The sequence below is a fragment of the Oncorhynchus gorbuscha genome, linkage group LG04 (assembly GCF_021184085.1).
Source record: "Oncorhynchus gorbuscha isolate QuinsamMale2020 ecotype Even-year linkage group LG04, OgorEven_v1.0, whole genome shotgun sequence".
NCBI classification, from domain to species: Eukaryota; Metazoa; Chordata; class Actinopteri; order Salmoniformes; family Salmonidae; genus Oncorhynchus; species Oncorhynchus gorbuscha.
Window position 1 is genome coordinate 8334378 of NC_060176.1, and position 21478 is coordinate 8355855.

Sequence of the window (21478 nt, forward strand, 5' to 3'; positions counted from 1 at the left end):
CGGTTCATTGGTCCGTTCCGTGTCTCCCAGGTCGTCAATCCTGTCGCTGTGCGACTGCTTCTTCCGCGACATCTTCGTCGCGTCCATCCTGTCTTCCATGTCTCCTGTGTTAAGCCCTTTCTTCGCACCCCCGTTCGTCTTCCCTCCCCCTCCCGTCCTTGTCGAGAGCGCACCTATTTACAAGGTACATAAAATTATGGACATGCGTTCTCGGGGACGGGGTCACCAATACCTAGTGGATTGGGAGGGTTACGGTCCTGAGGAAAGGAGTTGGGTTCCGTCTCGGGACGTGCTGGACCGTTCGCTCATCGATGATTTCCTCCGTTGCCGCCAGGATTCCTCCTCGAGTGCGCCAGGAGGCGCTCGGTGAGTGGGGGGTACTGTCATGTTTGTCATTTATTGTCATGTCTTGTCCCTGTGCTCCCCATGCTATTCGTTTCCCTCTGCTGGTCTTGTTTGGTTCTATCCCTCTCTCTCCCCCTCCCCTTTCACTCTCTCGCTCTCTCTTCTCTCTGTCGTTCCGTTCCTGCTCCCAGCTGTTCCTATTCCCTAATCATCATTTAGTCTTCCCACACCTGTTCCCGATCCTTTCCCCTGATTAGACTCCCTATTTATTCCTTTGTGATCCGTTCCTGTTCCATCGGTTCCTTGTTTTGTATTCCATGCTGTAATTGCGTTTCGCCCTGTCCTGTCGTGTTTTTTGCCGTGATTGTGTATCACCCTGTCCTGTCGTGTTTTGTGCCTTCTTCAGACGCTGCGTGTGAGCAGGTGTCTCAGTTGACTACGGCCTGCGCCTACCCGAAGCGACCTGCAGTCTGTGGCCGCTTCTCCAGTTGTTTTCCCCTCTACTATCTAGAGGATTTCAGTTATTCGGTTTTGAGCATTAATAAACTCTGTTTCTGTTAAGTCGCGTTTGGGTCCTCCTTCACCTGCATAACAGATTATGTCTAGATGTTAACCTGTGTCTCTTCCCTCCTCCAGGTATCTGTATCAAGTGTGGGAAAGGTGTGTATGGAGCCAGCCAAGCCTGTCAGGCCATGGGGAATTTGTACCATACCAACTGCTTCACCTGTTACTCCTGTGGTAGGTGTATATATCCCTCTGTCCTCTACTCCTACTCAGCAGCTGCATCATTGGCTGGCATCACAGATGTCCTGTATTTTCATTTCTTAGCACAACATTGATGTTGGTTGCCAGAGTGTCTTTGGGAGTTATCAGCAAAATGCTCTATTCTCTATTTGACAGGAACACGGATTATATATTGGAACTGTAGAGACGTGTTGTAGAGACGGATGATTAATCTGCAGTCAACCTGAAAAAATGTTTTTATGACTGTTGTGTATATGTGTGTATACGTGCGTGTGCTTGCGCGTGTGTATATTTGTGTGTGTAGTGCTGCCCTGTCACCTGACTCCAATTGTCCTCTCTTGTTTCAAGTGGAGACGAGGGCGAAGCTGGAGAGAGTTTGGAGCAAGGTTGCTTTCATTCATGCACTGATGTACATGGATGCTGATCCCTTGGCTTTGGAAGAAATGCATATAATTGACATGTAATTGAATACATATACTTTCAGGTGTATTGTGTGGTTGAAGAATGAGGGGCAGTGTCTCTAATCCTGAGGTTTCTCTACAGATTCCTTTTGACCTGCTTTGAAAAGTGTACTTGATTCAGACCAGAGAGGTATACTGTAGTCTGTTTATATTGGTCAGACATTATTGCCCATCTATAATGGTTTAAACAGTACAGAAAAAGATAATCTATACTTCTCTGTTATTCAGAATGAAATACGTTTGGTGAAATCTATCCAGAAGTGAAGCAAGTCTTCCCCTTCTTATTCTAGTGGTCTCTGTATATAGATGATAACAGGCCATCTTGACTCTTGCGATGGTTTATTCCTAACGTAAACTCTGTGATGTATTATTGGGTCTCTTATGAATGGGAATGTTTGCTTTTTCGAGTGTTTTCAACCCCTCTGAGAAGTTTAGTTTTAAAGTGCCTGTAGATCTCTAAACACACCTAATGATGTATCAACTTATTTGTTGACAAGCTGTTTTTGTTTTACTTTTTGACTAAAAGTCCACAAATGTTACTCTGTAAGATTCAGGAGCTCCATAGCAGAGAGTGTTCAGTTCTCTGAGACATTGCTGGCTGGTAGCCTTGGGCTTTGTTTAACCATGCATAATTGAGCCCTCCTCTTGGCTTGCTCCTATGGTTGCACCCTTTTTTCATGAAATGGCCAGGAATGCAAACTACCCCCCTCCACTTCAGCCGGCCTTCCCATGAGGACCTCAATCAAACAGTCACAAAGTGTACCAGGCCTGCTTATCAGAGGGGGTCGGCCTGGCATGGGCTCTGAGCAAACAACACACACATAAACACGCACACACACACACACACACACACAGAAAAATGTGTACGCGAGTAATTATACGCTCACACATCACGCACGCACACACACAAACACCCCCCACCCGCCCAAACATACCCACACACACTCCTCATTATTTACTAGTCTCAACTATACAGTCATAAGACATACCTCTGTGACCAGTCTCCTGTTTATTTCCTGTACTGGTGTTGATGCCCAGCTCCTGACTGGATCACCACCCACTTCCTCCTTCCACATACCTTTTGTCTGCTAGCTCACATGTATCCATGCCTATAACGGGGCACGCTAGTGATTAACTAGTTACATCTGTGTTACTGTAACACATCCTGCTAGTGCCTCTCACACCAACCAGGAGAAAACAGCCAAGGGCCTTGTATTTCTGAAACCCGTTTATGATGCATTGTGGTTTCCTCAGTCACTCACCATCTGCACCTGGCTGGCTGGCTGGCTGGCACAGGGCACACATCTCAATGTTCTGCTGTCTGCTATGGGGATCTGTCTGGGGTATGGTAGATGGCTGCACTAAGTAGAGTTAGCCTGGCTACTCCACATATAAATAGAATCTAGTCATTCTATTACTATGCTACTCCCTCATCTGAGTGTAAATTGTGGGATCTGGCCAAGGTTTTAAATGATGTACAACAGCTTGGTAGTGTGACCCGTGCTGCCTTTGGCGATGGTTCGACTACTTGATCATGACTTTCGCTGTGATTTAGTTGTGGGGTAGTTTCTGAGAGAGACTGAGTGGGTCATGGTTTTATCCTAGCTCTTAATGATATTAGAGAGACTGGGAGATTCCGTAGCTTCTGGGTTTTCTATTTGAGAGATGTGCTTGTGGCTCTGTTGGTGTCTTAACTTGGCTGTTCTCTTTAAAGAGAGACTTACTTAAAAACAATTTGGAAACAGCAGCAGGCCAGCACATGCTTACGTTGCCGGGATCGAAACATTCCTGTCTGAAGTCCCGAGCAATCTGAGTGAGTCACTACCTCCAGCATCCTTCTTTTACTTACCACAGTAGTGGGCAGGCCCTCCCTCCGCCTCTCCCTCTCTGCCTCCTCCCCCTCAGATCCCCGCTGCCTGCCTGCAGGTGATAAAGGCCCACTTGTTCTGAGAGGAGAGAGGAGAGGAGAGGGAGGGATAGAAACTGAGAGGGTGCAACATGCTTGATGTTTCCCTCCTACAGGAAGAATATGGGGATGCTGAACATTTAAAATCTGGTAATCTAGGGCATTATTCAGATTATTTACATAAAGAGATATTTATTCAGTATTTATTGTGATCTCATGTCTTGGCTTAGCAACTATAGTAAAAAATAAAATAAAAAAGTTGCCTATGGCCAACAGCCAGGTCATTAAAAGTCAACATAGTAGCATAGGGATTTTATAAATGACACCAGGAGTGGCAGTCAGCAGTGCTACAGTACCGCCACCAGGCATCCAAGACTGGTCCACAATCTACCACTCTGACTACATGATCACAAGACTTTGATTGCTGGAGTATGACTCACTAAGGATTTTATTTTTCCTCAGAGAATGATTTTATTTGACCAGTTCACTGCAGTTTGTTGTAGTTCTCTAAAATTATTTCTGATGGGTTAAATATCTAGCTGAGAGAATCGCTCCAATTATTTCAAGATGCATGGCCCTTTATGTGCATGTCTGTGAAACGCAGCACTGAGTCATGGGAAACCAATATTGGAGCTATAAAAACTAAGTACAGTATCTTGAGTGTAAAATCCCAATCAGGGAGCCATTTGGTCCTGAACTCCATGGAAAATGCCACATGTCCCACCGTGCTCAGGGGCTGTGAGCTGAGGAGAAGAGGAGAGGAGCCCTGAGCCCCAGCCCACTGCAGCCAGCCCAGCACTTTCCTCTCCTGTGACAAAGGCTAGAGGGAGAGAGAGGGAGGCAGGGAGCCCTCCCCCTCTCTATGAGGGAACGAGGGAGGGAGGGTGGTGGAGGGGGGTTGAATGGGACCAACTAGTGACCTCAGGCAGAAAGAATGTGCCCGTTTGCTCAGGCAGCCCGCTCCCTTAGCAGAGCACCACAGTCAGCGAGCGCCGAGGGCTTTGTGTTTCACCTTCCAGATGCACTCGCCAGAGCAAAGGTCACCAGACAGACACACAGCAACATGCCCTCGCCAGAGCAAAGGTTACCAGACAGACACACAGCAACATGCTCTGGCTCACTGGTGTGTTGTTGATTTGAATGTAATGGTTTTTATAAGTTTAGTCACTATGAGTTAAAAGAGCTCCTCCTCTGTAGTCAACAGGAAATATGTTTTTCTCTCTCGTCCAGCCTCCAAATCTAAATGCTAATAGTTCCTCGCTTTCAGGCTTAAGTCTCACCTATTCTGTGAACAGCATTCTTCGGCTGCTATAGCCATTTATGTGGGTGTTAATGTATTGCTATCTCCCAGCAATGTGACACTGTGTGTGAAATACAGTGATTGCATTCATTTGGGTGTAAAAAGGGGGACATGTCTTTCCCAAGCCGGGACACGCATAAAATCAATGGCAGCTCAGGACGGCAATTAAATCTGACTAATCCTGCAGATTTATGAGCTCCATGCGCTCTGTCTGCCAGGCTGAAGTCACTGCGCTGCCAGAAAGAGAAGAGACTGCTGCTGCCATTTAGTGCATTTGAATGGGCATGCATTAAGAGAAGCATCGCAGGGGGCGCAAAGGCCAGGGCCAGTGGGAGTGAGCATTGAGGAGAAATTCCCTTTTATCCTGTGGAATTTACTGCTACTGTGCTCATGGAGCCCCAAAATGGTGACTTTGGGGAGGGACTGACTGTTAGTATGATCCTGCCTATACCAGACATGGGGAAATCCTTTGCTCGGGCTCCTGTATTTGGGCTGTGGTGGTGGTGTGTGTGTGAGCTGTACACAATGGCAGGGGTAGTGGCGAGGAGGGGTGAGGAGGAAGGGGAGTTTGTAAAGCTGCTTGGACCTGGTCTGGATGGTGGGGCTGTATTGATTGTTTGCTGGTTCTAAGTAGAAGGAGTCTCATGGTGATCAATGGATGACCAGAGTATTGAAACAGTAGTGTGGACCTCAAACGAGTAAACCTACATTATGCTACTGTCATCTGCTTTTCTCACTGGTGTTTCCTGTTGACATCTGTTATCGTTGTGGCTTTAATGGAACAGAGAGGAGTCAGGGGAGTAGGAGGCAAAAAGTCAACTCCCATTACTGTTTATTCTCAACAATACAGTTTTGTAAAATGTATTTCAAATATCATCAGGAGAACCCCTGGAGCATTTCAGCATTGCTCAAAAGGCTGGAAACACTATTTCCTTGATGTATTAACTTTCTTATAGCCTACGGGTTGGGTAAAATCACATAGCAACATTTTTATAGTCTTCACTTTGACAGGGTCTGATACAGGAACACTTCTATACCCCAGCTCACACACTTACTTCTCTTCTTCAGGGAGGAGGCTGAGAGGGAAAGCTTTCTACAACGTCAACGGCAAGGTCTACTGTGAAGAGGACTTCCTGGTGAGTTACAACATCTGTTGTCCCTGCATGCCTCCTTATGAACATGCATTTATGTGTATGTTTTGTTCATTATGCATATGTTCAGAGGTTGAGTTCTCCATGTCCTTCATACACACTCACCCCTCGATGACAGACTTGGGAGAGGAGCGGTTGCACATTCAAAACCCTCCAGAGAAAACAGACTTTCACTGCTACAATTAAAGTTAAGCACCACCCCTTCACTTCCCACTAATTTCCCCCAAATTTCCCCAAGGAGCACAATTACCCCACTGCTCTCATCCCATTACTCCCCAGCACTTAGAATTATAGAGGGAGGCGGAGTGGCTGTGGGCAGCTGCAGGCCTCAGACGGCCTCCTGTATCATGTATCCATCTGCCCAGGTTGGACACAATGGGAAACAGACACAAGTTATTAGTATGTATTGATCTCTTATAGACGTCCGTCAATCTATGATCAATGGGACCCAGGTGTTTTTTCGCAGTCATTTTTGTCTTCCAAAAAGATACAGACCTTATTACTACTGAATTAGGTTGTTCGGTTGCCATTTACTTACTTAATGTAAATGAATCACTCCATTACACATTGCCCATTGGCCCCTAAAACAGACTTTCAATTGGTTCAGATGATGAGTGCTAAGACTGGTATTGGGTTTCCTCATACTATAGATGTAAAGAATAGATCCTAAAAGGATCAGATGGTGGGTGTGATAAAGTCCCTAGCTTCCTCAGAGTATTGACCACCAGCTCTGCCCCGTCATCAGGGCAGATGGTCTGTCTTGGTGGGTTAAAGTGGAAATCTGGAGTCACCCTCCCCATGCACCCCTCACCACCCCATCTCCACCTGCTGTCCCTGTCCCATCATTACCCTCCCCCTCCTCTCATCAGGCCATGACCTCAGGGTCATGCGCTTTGGTCACTATGGGACAAACATAACGATGGTAATGCATGTATAACTCAGTGTGATATCAGTGTGATATCTTATGTTCCAGTTACACATGTCTTACCTGGAGTTCGGGTACATCTCCTTGTGTTTGTGTGACTGTGGTGCAGACTTTTGGAGACCACCAATAGTAGAGAGCTGAGGACTGGATGTGTGCTGTACTCCTTCTGTTAGTAGAGTGCTCTGATGGGTTTGGTTTAGGACAGGTATCGCTACAGCCACTGGTCTCTTATATACATCTCAACCAAGAGAGGAGACAAAGGGAAAAGGACCAACTCCTTTCACATCAATATAAAGAGACCAGCAGCACCCCCTATAGATGGTGTCATTTAGGCTGTACTCTGGGTCCCTACATTTACATTTTGGTCATAGTGTTAGGGGTTCTCAAACCAGGGTTGGGGTCAATCCCAATTGAATTTGAAATTCCAATTAAATTCTTGAAATCATTTAAGAAGTGGAGAATTTACATTGAAAACAATTCAAATTAAATTGGAATTGACTTGGAATTAGACTATTTGGACTGTTTGAATTGAAATGGAATTGAATATTTGTGGAATTGTTCAGGAAAATATTGAATTGGGAATTTAACTTAACATTGGAATTGACTTCACATTGGAATTGAGAGGAATTGAATTATCTCTGAATTCAAAGACTGACATACAATTCAATCTGAATTAAATGGAATTTACAGAGAGAAGGAAATTAGAATTTAGTTTGTGGAATTAACCCCAACCCTCTCTCAAACACTTAAAGGTGTCAAATTTAGCCATCCTCTCTTTTGTAATGCTGCACTCCCAAGTCTCAACCATACACAGTTAACATTCACCATGTAACAGTTTCCATTGCTTAACAAACCCAGTGATAAGTCTCTTTTTTAATCTCCCACAGTACTCTGGCTTTCAGCAGACGGCAGAGAAGTGCTTTGTATGTGGTCACCTCATCATGGAAATGGTAAGAAATAACCTAATACTGTAGGAGGGCCTGCTAGATAGTGATAGGAGACAATCAGCAGGACAGTATGCCTGTCCCTCTCTGGGATCTCTCTTTGGCAGTACTGTATCTCTGCTCGACATGTGGCATCATACCTCCTAGTTTAGGTTTGTTTCTGTATCTGAATGCCAACGGGCTGGTGTGATTGACTCCTACTGAGGCCTCAATCTCTAGCCTTACTGTTATCTGTGTGTGTGTGTGTGTGTGTGTGTGTGTGTGTGTGTGTGTGTGTGTGTGTGTGTGTGTGTGTGTGTGTGTGTGTGTGTGTGTGTGTGTGTGTGTGTGTGTGTGTGTGTGTGTGTGTGTGTGTGTGTGTGTGTGTGTGTGTGTGTGTGTGTGTGTGTAGATCCTGCAGGCACTAGGCAAGTCCTACCACCCTGGCTGCTTCCGCTGTGTGGTCTGCACGGAGGGTCTGGACGGAGTACCTTTCACTGTGGACGTGGAGAACAACATCTACTGTGTTAAAGACTACCACACGTAAGGACATGTGTCTCTCATAGATAATGCCAACATGTGATGAAGTCTGCATGCAAGAGTTTCTTCATTCCACAGTACTCTTTAAATCCTGGTTTGTGCTGAAACTGATATAAATTATGCAGCATGTACAGTACCAAGATTTAACTTCTACTCTGTTTCCCCCACAGGGTCTTTGCCCCTAAATGCGCCTCATGCAACCAGCCAATCCTCCCTCCTCAGGTAATGATAAGCCAATGACTGCTTGTATCCTCTTAGCTCCTGTCACTAGTTGTCAGAGTCATATATAATATATACTGTCGAGGCGTTCTGTCTGAACGTTCCGAGATTGCCATTTTCTCCTCCATAGCCGTTGATAATTGACGCTTCCAAGCTGTGCTGTTTATTTCTGATAGTTTTCAAAACCTATGAAGATATCCAGTGAAGGCAGATGAGCAATTAGTTGACACCACAACACAGCACCTACATGGATACACTTTATCCCCAATGCTAATCAATAAAAACGTCTGTTCAATTCGCTGCTCTGTTTTGCTTGTTTACAGTGGGTCATTTCATAGGGAATTGTTAGAGGCGCTCTCATATTGTTACAACTCCTACATTTTGAGAATAAAGGCACTAACATGGTGTCCATTCTAAAAACGCATGGCGTCCGTTCTGACCCAACTCTCTTAATATCCAGCTCTGGTTGTTGGTGCCAGTGGAGACGGGGGGGGGGTCTGACTGACTGTGTGTGTTTCCTGACAGGGCTCTGAGGAGACCATCCGGGTGGTGTCCATGGACAAGGACTACCATGTGGAGTGCTATCACTGTGAGGTGAGACAATGTCATTACCACCATGTTTGTGTTTCTTGTCTTATTTATGTGTTGAACGTAAACAGCACATTGGCTATGATCATTAATCCATTTGAGTGTAAATGCTACGGCAGTGTGGGTGTATGTTTCTGTGAGTATGTGCACTACACACACAAACCGATCCTGAGTGTGGGGCAACCCAATGTGGTGACTCATTGTCCAGGCACATTCCAGAGTTGACCTGTGGGAGAGGAGAGGGTAGGGCTGATAGCGCTAGACTCAGCTGGACATCAGACCAGGGGTTGTTGTTTGACTACCCTGGAACCTCAGCACTCTGAGAGACCGCTCAGACCACTTACTCACTCAGACACATGTACAGGAAATCATCCCACGTGACCTACAAACCTCAGTGTAATCAAAGTAATTAGTGAAGTCAGCCAAATTGAATTCCTGACAGTGCATTCATTAACACAGCAGTTTCATGATAGCTGTGTTAAGTGTGAGTCATTGTAACCAGGGCTCAAATAAAGTGTGATTGTAAGTGTGAGTGAGTTTGATCAAGAATTCCATGTTTAATGGCAAAAGCTGGTTGACTCATTTCATTATCACACATTCTAGGGAATAGCTTGTATCCTGTCTAGGTGAGTGATAAAGGTATTATGTAGACAATAGGTAATCATTCAGCAGCCTCTGTGGGGTTGATGATCATTACAGGGGTCTAAAGTCCAGGTTGGCAGGGGATGGAAAATTCATCACATATTAAAAAAATGGTTAAGAGGTTAAGAGTATGTCATTTAAATTTAAAAAATTAACCAGGCAAGTCAGTTAAGAACAAATTCTTATTTACAATGGTGGCCTCGGAACAGTGGGTCAACTGCCTTGTTCAGGGGCAGGACGACAGATTTTTACCTTGTCAGCTCGGGGATTAGATCTAGCAACCTTTCGGTTACTGGCCCAACGCTCTAACTTCATACCCAAACTCCGCCTCTTCGTAAACTTGCCAGGAATACCCATCAGCGGCCTCTCATATCAGTCGAGAGGTATAAAAGGTACAGTAAATATTAGAAATATGGATAGTTTTGATATCCAGCACCTGCTCGAAGGGATTGGATGGGTGTAGGGCTGGGCAATATGGCCAAAATCTCATATCCCGATATAGGTAATTTCATATCTCGATAACGATACACATCATGATACAGCACATTTTCTGTAATAAATAAATAGCTTATATTAAATGACCACATGTAAAGGCCTATTTCTTATTACATTTTGAATTACTCAACAAATAAAAGGTTTTCACTCATGTTTGAATATTTCTCCTTTTATTTAGAACCTTTGTGCAAATTTTCAACTAAAATATGAATGTAAAAAATCTTAAAAGGTCAATAGAATACACTTAAACTATAGTTGCAAACAAAATAAAAATAGGCCTAAAATATATATATATATTGGGGGGGCTTGCCTGTTTTGCATGTTATTTTGGCATTAATACATGTTACATATCAATTTGTATTTGGTACCTTGGGTCGAGTGTTAGCACACGAAACCCCTGTTTCTGGACCGTGTAATTTGGGGCCATGTCTTTGCAGATGTAAGTTGTAACGGCAGCTGTTATCTCTTCCATCTTCCTGATGCTTTGCCATATGTGCAAAAGCCTCTTGCAACGTCTGAGTCGGGGGTTTGTTTTGAGCACTCGACTGTACTTGTTTGGGTCTCATCTGTAGACTCTCTCCATACTGTTTCACATGATTCTTGCGTAGGTGGTAAAAGAGGTTAGTGGTGTTTGAGCCTGTTGTCGGGACCGTGTAGGTGGTAAAAGAGGTTAGTGGTGTTTGAGCCTGTTGTCGGGACCGTGTAGGTGGTAAGAGGTTAGTGGTGTTTGAGCCTGTTGTCGGGACCGTGTAGGTGGTAAGAGGTTAGTGGTGTTTGAGCCTGTTGTCGGGACCGTGTAGGTGGTAAGAGGTTAGTGGTGTTTGAGCCTGTTGTCGGGACTGTGTAGGTGGTAAAAGAGGTTAGTGGTGTTTGAGCCTGTTGTCGGGGCCTGCGGCATATTTTTGCAGAGGACGGTTTTCTGGTCTGTGTCAAACTTTTCATACCCAAACCACGTCCACGTGACCTTAGTATCCCCTCTTTTAGGTACGAGCTCCGTGTCTCTGTGCTCTGTGTCACGTTCACTCTCCTCCATGTTTGTTTGTGTTACAAATTTCCGTGTGGAAGAACGCAAAGTGTTGTCCAATTGACAAAAGATATTACACGATATATATCGTCATATCGCCCAACCCTAGATGGGTGTATATAATATTTTCCTTCACAAATGTCCAGCTACAGCAGTTCACTGAGTCTATCTCTCTCCCTCGGTGTTGTAGGACTGTGGCCTCCAGCTAAATGACGAGGAGGGTCACCGCTGTTACCCCCTGGATTGCCACCTGCTCTGTCACGGCTGCCACATCCGCAGGCTAAAGGTCCCGGTGCCCACCCACCCGCCCCCCAGCTACCCACTACACGTCACTGAGCTGTGAGAGGAACCAACCCCAAACCACCGCTGACCCGCCTCCCAGGTGACCTGAGACAACATAGCAGAAAGAAGAAGGAATCCCCCGCCCACGGAATCCCGGGAACTTTGGAACAGACAGACCCTGGGAGACTTCGCTCTCTACTTGCCGGCCGTGCCCTGGGGAGAGGAGATAGATACAGGGCCATGGACAAGTCACAGGACCGGGCTGGGAGAGAGTCCACGTCTCTCTCTCCCTTTCTATCTCTCTCTCTCTCTCTCTCTCTCTCTCTCTCTCTCTCTCTCTCTCTCTCTCTCTCTCTCTCTCTCTTTCTCATCAGTTTTTTCTCCCTCCTTTCGGTCTGTGAACAGTGAAGCAGGCTGAGGCCCCAGCCCACCCAGATACCCTGGCTGACGTCAGCACAATGACCCCTGCACATTCATCACAGTGGGGACTGGCCTGGATGGAGGGAGGGGGCCACTCTCTCTCTGTCCCTCTCTCCATCGCTCTCTTTTTTACTGCTTTTCTGTTTTCTTCATTCCTTCGAGCTGAAGCCCAATGCCATGATGCATTTACTGCTCCTCTGTCAGAGAGAGAGAGAGCTGGACAGCGTCTCTGCCAGGAGGCTGGGAGGCCATGAAGCAGGCTGCTACATAACATTCCAGCACTGTCTGGCAGGGTTAGAGGGTTGGACATGCTGTGCCTTCAGAGTGGCCTTCCACTGAGAAACCTTACCGCATGGTGACAGTGACAATGGCACAATCCAGCTAGCTACGGCTCCTTTTGGCTATGCAAGGGTACCGTGTCTACCAGCAACAACCGAGCTCCTTCATGTGACTCTGTGACACACTCTCCTCTACCATCCCTTCATGTGACTCTGTGACACAGTCTCCTGTACCATCCCTTCATGTGACTCTGTGACACACCCTCCTGTACCATCCCTTCATATGACTCTGACACGCCCTCCTGTACCATCCCTTCATATGACTCTGACACACCCTCCTGTACCATCCCTTCATGTGACTCTGTGACACAGTCTCCTGTACCATCCCTTCATGTGACTCTGTGACACACCCTCCTGTACCATCCCTTCATGTGACTCTGTGACACACCCTCCTGTACCATCCCTTCATGTGACTCTGTGACACACCCTCCTGTACCATCCCTTCATGTGACTCTGTGACACACCCTCCTGTACCATCCCTTCATGTGACTCTGTGACACACCCTCCTGTACCATCCCTTTATGTGACTCTGTGAGACACCCTCCTGTACCATCCCTTCATGTGACTCTGTGACACACCCTCCTGTACCATCCCTTCATGTGACTCTGTGACACAGTCTCCTATACCATCCCTTCATGTGACTCTGTGACACAGTCTCCTGTACCATCCCTTCATGTGACTCTGTGACACAGTCTCCTGTACCATCCCTTCATATGACTCTGACACACCCTCCTGTACCATCCCTTCATGTGACTCTGTGACACACCCTCCTGTACCATCCCTTCATATGACTCTGACACACCTTCCTGTACCATCCCTTCATGTGACTCTGTGACACACCTTCCTGTACCATCCCTTCATGTGACTCTGACACACCCTCCTGTACCATCCCTTCATGTGACTCTGTGACACACCCTCCTGTACCATCCCTTCATGTGACTCTGTGACACACCCTCCTGTACCATCCCTTCATATGACTCTGTGACACACCCTCCTGTACCATCCCTTCATGTGACTCTGTGACACAGTCTCCTGTACCATCCCTTCATGTGACTCTGTGACACAGTCTCCTGTACCATCCCTTCATGTGACTATGTAACACACCCTCCTGTACCATCCCTTCATGTGACTCTGTGACACAGTCTCCTGTACCATCCCTTCATGTGACTCTGTGACACAGTCTCCTGTACCATCCCTTCATGTGACTCTGTGACACACCCTCCTGTACCATCCCTTCATGTGACTCTGTGACACACTCTCCTGTACCATCCCTTCATGTGACACAGTCTCCTGTACCATCCCTTCATGTGACTCTGTGACAACACTCTCCTATACCATCCCTTCATGTGACACAGTCTCCTGTACCATCCCTTCATGTGACTCTGTGACACACTCTGCTATACCATCCCTTCATGTGACACAGTCTCCTGTACCATCCCTTCATGTGACTCTGTGACACAGTCTCCTGTACCATCCCTTTATGTGACTCTGTGACACAGTCTCCTGTACCATCCCTTCATGTGACTCTGTGACACAGTCTCCTGTACCACCCCTTCATGTGAGTCTGTGACACAGTCTCCTGTACCATCCCTTCATGTGACTCTGTGACACACTCTCCTGTACCATCCCTTCATGTGACTGCGCCAGTGCTACTTGGCATAGCGGATGTTTGTGGCACCAAATGCTCTGTCAGTAGCCAGTAGCCACAGCGCTTGCCTGGGCTGGCACTCATTCCACTTAGCAGTCTTAGAAGACGTGACCTTCGAGAGATTCACAAGCAGTGTCTCAACGATTATATAACAAGATAAAAAGTTAGAAGCACGTAGATTGCCTATATATTTTGCAGACATTTTCCACATAAGATTCTAGAAGTGTAGTGTATTTTCTTGCTGCGTTATTATTATCAAATGGAATCGGAGGCCAAACGAGCTGTCGCCGTCTTCACGGTCCTCTGAAGGGTATTGGTCCGTTGTTTAATTTCTCCTCGTTGTTTAATTTCTCCTAGAGGCCTCTGAGTTGTCGTTGGTCATGCCATCCACAGACCTGTTAACATGTACAGTTCCACACACTGGTTATTTGACCCATATGGTAGCACTGAGTAAGTGAGTGTCTGACCATCGAGAGTCCCCACATATCCTCCTCATGCATACGTTACTGTGTCATACCTACTGGTTGATCTGATTGTCTGGTTGGTTGTGGGAGTTGCTGGTCCAACCCATGTCTCTGGGGAATCCATCCCCCGTGTTTTCCCTCGCTGGTTGTGCCGTTGTGTGCATCTGTGTGTGCGTCTGTGTGTGTGTGTGTGTGTGTGTGTGTGTGTGTGTGTGTGTGTGTGTGTGTGTGTGTGTGTGTGTGTGTGTGTGTGTGTGTGTGTGTGTGTGTGTGTGTGTGTGTGTGTGTGTGTGTGTGTGTTAGTCTGGTGGTCTGTAGACACTGAGTGTACTAAACATTAAGAACTGCTCTTTCCATGGCACAGACTGACCAGAGGAATCCAGGTGATGTCACTTGTTAAATCCACTTCAATCGGTGTAGTTGAAGACAGGTTCAACCTGATTTTTAAGCATTGAGACAATTGAGACATGGATTGTGTTTTGTGTGCCATTCAGAGGGTGAATGGGCAAGACAAAAATATTTAAGTGCCTTTGTACGGGTTATGGTGTAGGTGTCAGGTGCACCGGTTTGTGTCAAAGACTGTAACGGTGCTGGGTTTTTCACGTGTCTATCAAGAATGGTCCACCAGCCAAAGGACATCCAGCCAACTTGACACAACTGTGGGAAGCATTGGAGTCGACATGGACCAGCATCCCTCCGGAACACTTTGGACACCTTGTAGAGTCCATGTCTGATGAATTGACGCTGTTCTGAGTGCAAACGTGGTGTAACTCAATATTAGGAAGGTGTTCTTAATGTTTGGTATACCCAGTGTGTACAGAAGTGTGTGTGTGTGTGTGTGTGTGTGTGTGTGTGTGTGTGTGTGTGTGTGTGTGTGTGTGTGTGTGTGTGTGTGTGTGTGTGTGTGTGTGTGTGTGTGTGTGTGTGTGTGTGTGTGTGTGTGTGTGTGTGTGTGTGTGTGTGTGTGTGTGTGTGTGTGCGTGTGTGCCAGTGGCAGTGCCATGGTGCATGTACCTTGTTGAGTGAGCAGGACAACGGCCATCCAGCTCCACAAAACGACCCATGCTCTCTCAATCTCTCCCCAACAGAAAGGATGGCCCACACAGGCATCATGTGCTTTCTGATGTATCCCTCGATGAGATTCTTTGGAATGTAATTATTAGTGTATGTTTGGCAAACTGTTGTTTAATATTTGCTCTGCTCCCAGTTGTACATTTACAGAAGTGAAAAGGCTAGTATCCCTGGAGTACATGTTTTTTTTGCTGGGAAATTCCCTTTGATGGTAGATAAACTGAATCTCAGCATAGTATGATGAGACTCCTAGTCAAGGAATGTGTAATATACTTGAAGAATGAGGCAATGGCATTTTCTGAACTGTAGTTTGAATAGTACAATAAGACCCACTCATATCAATCTCAAATCATTTTTCATTAAAGCAGAAGATGTTTAAACTTGACAAGAGTTGATCCCCTTTAACGATGTCTTAATACACCTCTTTAAAAAAATACTACTTCAGTTCCATTTCTATTGCATAGCACACAGCTAGTTTCCCCAGACCTGTGCATAAAGAGGCTAGTTTTCCTTCCATCCTCTGTCATAAATCACTCTGAAAGTGAAGACTTCTCTCTCTCTCTCTCCTATCAGTAGTTTTCAATAAGCACATATGACACCTCTGTCACATCACTTTTGTATCGCTTTTGTATAAGTGTTTGATTACCTAGATGGTTCATAAAAAAGGAAACTAGATTTATTTATCTAAACATGAAAAAGTCTAAAGTTATTTAATGTATTAAAAATCGGGACGTATCATTTAACTGTAGATTATATAATCTGCTTTTTAAATAAAGTGGTTTTGTAGCTAACTTAAACCAAATGATGATGTATTTTTTTGTTGTATGTGAAGTCATGATCATTTCTATCCAAATGATGGCACTTTGTTGAACTACAACATAAATACCTTGTTACCATACTATTACCATGTTATTACCATTTTATTGCATGCTGTAATGTAGTGCTGCCATTGGACATAAATCAACAACGAAATGTGGTAAACTTGGGAAGGGTATGGGAATGATTTAGCCTGAACTTGATAGTGATATGGACAACTGGCTTTCCCATGGCCTTGCCTTGTCTCCCTGTGGAGAAGATGGATGCTTACGAAGATGAAAAATCCCAGCTCTGGATGAAAGTCCCATGCTGTTGTTCATGCCTTCCAGTTACCTCTGTGCACTCAGATGTTTGTTCTAGAAAGATATCATCGTCAGATCAGAGCTACTGTAATTGTGGTGTGTAATTACATCCCCGCACGCAAGTCTCTCCAGCAAGTCGTGTGATGGAGGATCCCTGAGAGAGCAGAGCAGAGAGCAGCCCCCACCGTGGTATGTACAGTATGATAGCTCTGGTCCTGACAGTCATCACTGATAGGGTAGTCTCTGGGGTGTTGTTGGCTCTGGAAGTAAACAGTCCATCTGCACTTTACTGGAATCAGAGGCCATGTATCAAGCATCTCAGACTGCGATTGCTGACATCGTTTTCCCTTTTGCCCATTGTGATCTATAAGGCGAAACTGATCCTAAATCAGCACTCCCATTCTGAGACGCTTGATACTTACAGCCCAAGACCCTCACGACTGGACTTGTTCTGGTTACTACATTTTAGTTATGATGAGTTGGGGTTGACCATCAATTCACTCAACAAGTTCTGAATCACAAAACGAGGTAGAAGCATCTAACACACACACAGACAATCTGCTCTGGGTCTGTTTCTGCACATTTACCCTTTGTTTTCTGTCTATAATCAGGTTTAAATAACACTACAGGGATTATAAACTGAATCAAATTAACAAACTGTCTAGATGAACAAGAAGTTTCCTATTGAACAAGTGAGAGGATTTAAGACGGATTCTTACATGAACGTCCTGTTGGGCTACATTTGTGCCAATTGGAGCATAAAGTAGGATGGTTACTGGAATGCTCCTCTTAAATGAACGTCCTGTTGGGCTACATTTGTGCCAATTGGAGCATAAAGTAGGATGGTTACTGGAATGCTCCTCTTAAATGAATGTCCTGTTGGGCTACATTTGTGCCAATTGGAGCATAAAGTAGGATGGTTACTGGAATGCTCCTCTTAAATGAACGTCCTGTTGGGCTACATTTGTGCCAATTGGAGCATAAAGTAGGATGGTTACTGGAATGCTCCTCTTAAATGAACGTCCTGTTGGGCTACATTTGTGCCAATTGGAGCATAAAGTAGGATGGTTACTGGAATGCTCCTCTTAAATTAATCCCCTAACTCTATAATACCTCACAATAACCACAAGCCTGGAGGAGACACCTCAAGTACACTACAAATACCACACAGTCACACATTGGGCCTATGGAGATTTGGTTTGCAAAGAAGTGGTGGTTGATATATTTTTCTTTGTGACAGTCTCTGAGGTTGTTAAGTGTGTCATCCCACTTGACAATTTATCATTGATATTTTGGCATCACATTAGGTCAGAAATAATCACTTAATCAGATACTTTAAACTAAAAATAAATGTATTCACTATTTGCTGTAATTGCAGCAAGAGATTCTCTGAGATGATTTGTATTCCTTCATTTGGGTCATGTCATGCTCATGATTAGATGTTTATAGAAAAGTAATATTACTTTTATATATGTAAAGAACTTTTCATTATAGATGAAAAATCTCAAAGTGCATAAAATAAAATATAAATAATACAGTGACTATGAGGTTAAAGTGCAGACTGTCAGCTTTAATTTAAAGGTATTGTCATCCATATCTGGTGAACCGTTTAGAAATTACAGTCCTTTTGTACATAGTCCCCCTATTTTAATGGGACCAAATGTATTGGGACAAATTCACTCATACAGTATGTGTATTGAAGAAGTCAAAAGTTTAGTATTTGGTCCCATATTCCTAGCACACATTGACTACATCAACCTTGTGACAACAAATTTGTTGGATTCATTTGCTGTTTGTTTTGGTTGTGTTTCAGATTATTTTGTGCCCAATAGAAATGCATGGTAAATAATGTATTGTCATTTTGGATTAACTTTTACTGTAAATACGAATATAATATGTTTCCAAACACTTCTATATTAATGTGGATGCTACCATGATTACAGATAATCGTGAATAATGATTAAATGAAAGTTACAGAGGCATAAATATCATCCTCCAAAAATGCTAACCTCTTTGTTATTGTAATGGGGGGAGGTTAGCATGTCTTGGTGGTATGATATTTGTGTGTCTTCAACTTTCTTCACTCATAATTATTCAGATTCATTCAGGACTATCTGTAATTATGGTAGCATCCGCATTAATGTAATAGTGTTTAGAAACATATTCTATTCTTATTTACAATAAAAGTGACTCCAAAATAACACAATACATTATTTACCATTATTTTCTATTGGGCACAAAATAATCTGAAACACAACCAAAGCAAACAGCAAAAAAGTTTTTAGAGTCACAAACCTGATGCAGTCATTTTGTTCTAGGAATATGGTCCCCTAAAATGGGAGGACTATGTACAAAAAGTGCTGTAATTTCTAAACGGTTCACCAGATTTTAGATTTCTATTTTATCTTTTATTTTATGTACTTTGAGATTTTTCTTCTGTAATGAAAAGTGCTTTTCAAATGTAATACAGGATTATTATTACTATCATTTCAAACCCAAAGTGCTGGAGTACAGAGTACAGAGCACAGAGCCAAAACAAAAACGTTTCACTGTCCCAATACTTTTAGAGCTCACTGTAAAGTGCATTCGGAAAGTATTCAGGCCCCTTGACTTTTTCCACATTTTGTTACTTTACAGCTTTATTCTAAAATTTATTAAATTGTTTATTTTCCTCATCAATCTACACACCATACCCCATAATGTCAAAGCAAAAACTGTTTTTTAGAAATATTGGCAAAAAACATACAAAAACTGAAATATGACATTTACATAAGTATTCAGACCCTTTACTCAGTACTTTGTTGAAGCACCTTTGGCAGCGATTACAGCCTTGAGTCTTCTTGGGTATGACGCTATAGTTTCTCCCATTCTTCTCTGCAGATCCTCTTAAGCTCTGTCAGGTTGTATGGGGAGCGTTTCTGCACAGCTATTTTCAAGTCTCTCCAGAGATGTTCGATCGGGTTCAGGCTCTGGCTGGGCCACACAAGGGCATTCAGAGACTTGTCCCGAAGCCACTCTTACGTTGTCTTGGCTGTGTGCTTAAGATCGTTTTCTTGTTGGAAGGTGAACATCACCTCAGTCTGAGGTCCTGAGTGCTCGAGCAGGTTTCCATCAAGGATCTCTCTGTACTTTGCTCTGTTAATCCTGACTAGTCTCCCAGTCCCTGACGCTGAAAAATATCCCCACAACATGATGCTGCCACTACCCTGCTTCACCGTAGGGATGGGATATTGTGTGTAGATTGATGAGGGAAATAAACTATTTAATACATTTTAGAATAAAGCTGTAATGTAACAAAATGTGGAATTTCTTTCCCAATGCACTGTATATAGCCAAATCATAAAAGCAACAATCAAAGTCTAGGAAGAATGGTAGGCCAGCCAATGAAAATGTGTCTAAGCCCTTCTTTAAAAGCCCCAGAAGTCTGATCAGCCCTGAGATTGTCAGGAAGGGAGTTCCAAAGGCATGGTGCGTGGGAGGAAAAGGCACGGTCTTCCATTGTCCGGAGCCGGGTCCTGGGCGCATGAAGCATTTTGGCTTGCCCTGACCATAGGGTGCGTGGAGGTTCATAGGGGGAGAGTACATACCCCATTTAGGGCTTTGTAGAACAGGAGGATAATTTCATTTTAAAGTCAATTATTTGAGGGACAGGCAGCCAATGGAGGTCAGCAAGGATGGGGTGATGTGGGCAGACTTTTTGTTTGTGTCAGAAGCCATGCAGCACTGTTTAGAATGAGCTGTAATGTATGAATTGAGTGTAAAGGCAGGCCCCCAAATACTGCATTCCCATAATCATTTCTGGAGAAAACAAATGCATGGACAAGCTTTTCTGCATCAGAAGTGGTGAGATAGGGTCTTAGGTGGACTAATGTGGGCATTGAAGGAGAGAGCAGGGTCGAATTTCACACCCAGGTTGATGATGACTGAGGAGAGGCGAATGATGTGGCCATCTACGGCAGGGAAGATGCTGCAGGAGTTGGTGATCTGCTGTGGGGTGCCTATCAGCATTACCTCTGTCTTACTGCTGTTGAGCTGGAGGAAGTTATTCTGCATCCAGTATTTAACCTCTTCCAGACAGTTGGACAAGGTTGACAGAGCAGATGTTGTGTCAGTGTTTTAATGTAAACATGTGTGTCGTCTGCGTAGTGAAATTGGACACTGTGTTGTCTGAAGATCTGTCCAAGTGAGAGCAGGAAGAGAATGGGTCCTAGCACCGACCCTTGTTGGACACCGCAGGTTATGGTGGACTCCTCTGATCTTTCCTCACCAAGGGGGAAGTACTGCTTGTGGTTAGAGAAGTAGGAGGTGAACCAGTTTAGGGCAGTCCTGCAGATGGCTTTCTGAGGCGCTGCAGTAGAATGGTATGATCTACAGTGTTGAAAGCAGCACATACTGTACCAGTCAAAAGTTTGGACACCACTATTCATTTAAGGGTTTTTCTTTATTTGTACTATTTTCTACATTGCAGAAGAATAGTGAAGACATCAAAACTAGTAAATAACACACATGGAATCATGTAGTAACCAAAAAGTAACCAAATACAAAAATATTTTAGATTTTAGATTCTTCCAGGTAGCCACCCTTTGCCTTGATAACAGCTTTGCACACTCTTGGCATTCTCTCAACCAGTTTCATGAGGTAGTCACCTGAAATGCATTTCAATTAACAGGTGTACCTTGTTGAAATATTATTTGTGGAATTTCTTTCCTTCATTATGCTTTTGAGACTGAGTGAATCAGGCCTTCATGTTCGAATTGCTGCAAAGAAACTACTACTAAAGGACACCAATAAGAATAAAAGACTTGCTTGGGCCAGGACATATGTACAACGGACATTAGACAAGTGGAAATCTGTCCTTTGGTCTGATGAGTCCA

The 21478-nt window shown here is 44.4% G+C and overlaps 1 protein-coding gene across 1 annotated transcript in view; it reads left to right on the top strand.

Annotated features, from left to right (window-relative positions):
* The window catches only part of LOC124033592 (Wilms tumor protein 1-interacting protein homolog), a 42741-nt gene extending 26731 nt beyond the window's left edge, over positions 1–16010 (top strand). The window contains exons 3-9 of the mRNA XM_046345671.1: positions 982–1083; positions 5825–5892; positions 7720–7782; positions 8168–8298; positions 8466–8517; positions 9040–9108; positions 11454–16010. Coding sequence (XP_046201627.1) covers positions 982–1083; positions 5825–5892; positions 7720–7782; positions 8168–8298; positions 8466–8517; positions 9040–9108; positions 11454–11606 — 638 coding nt within the window. The 3' untranslated portion in view covers positions 11607–16010. The remainder of the gene's footprint in view (positions 1–981; positions 1084–5824; positions 5893–7719; positions 7783–8167; positions 8299–8465; positions 8518–9039; positions 9109–11453) is intronic.
* Positions 16011–21478: the final 5468 nt, after the last annotated feature.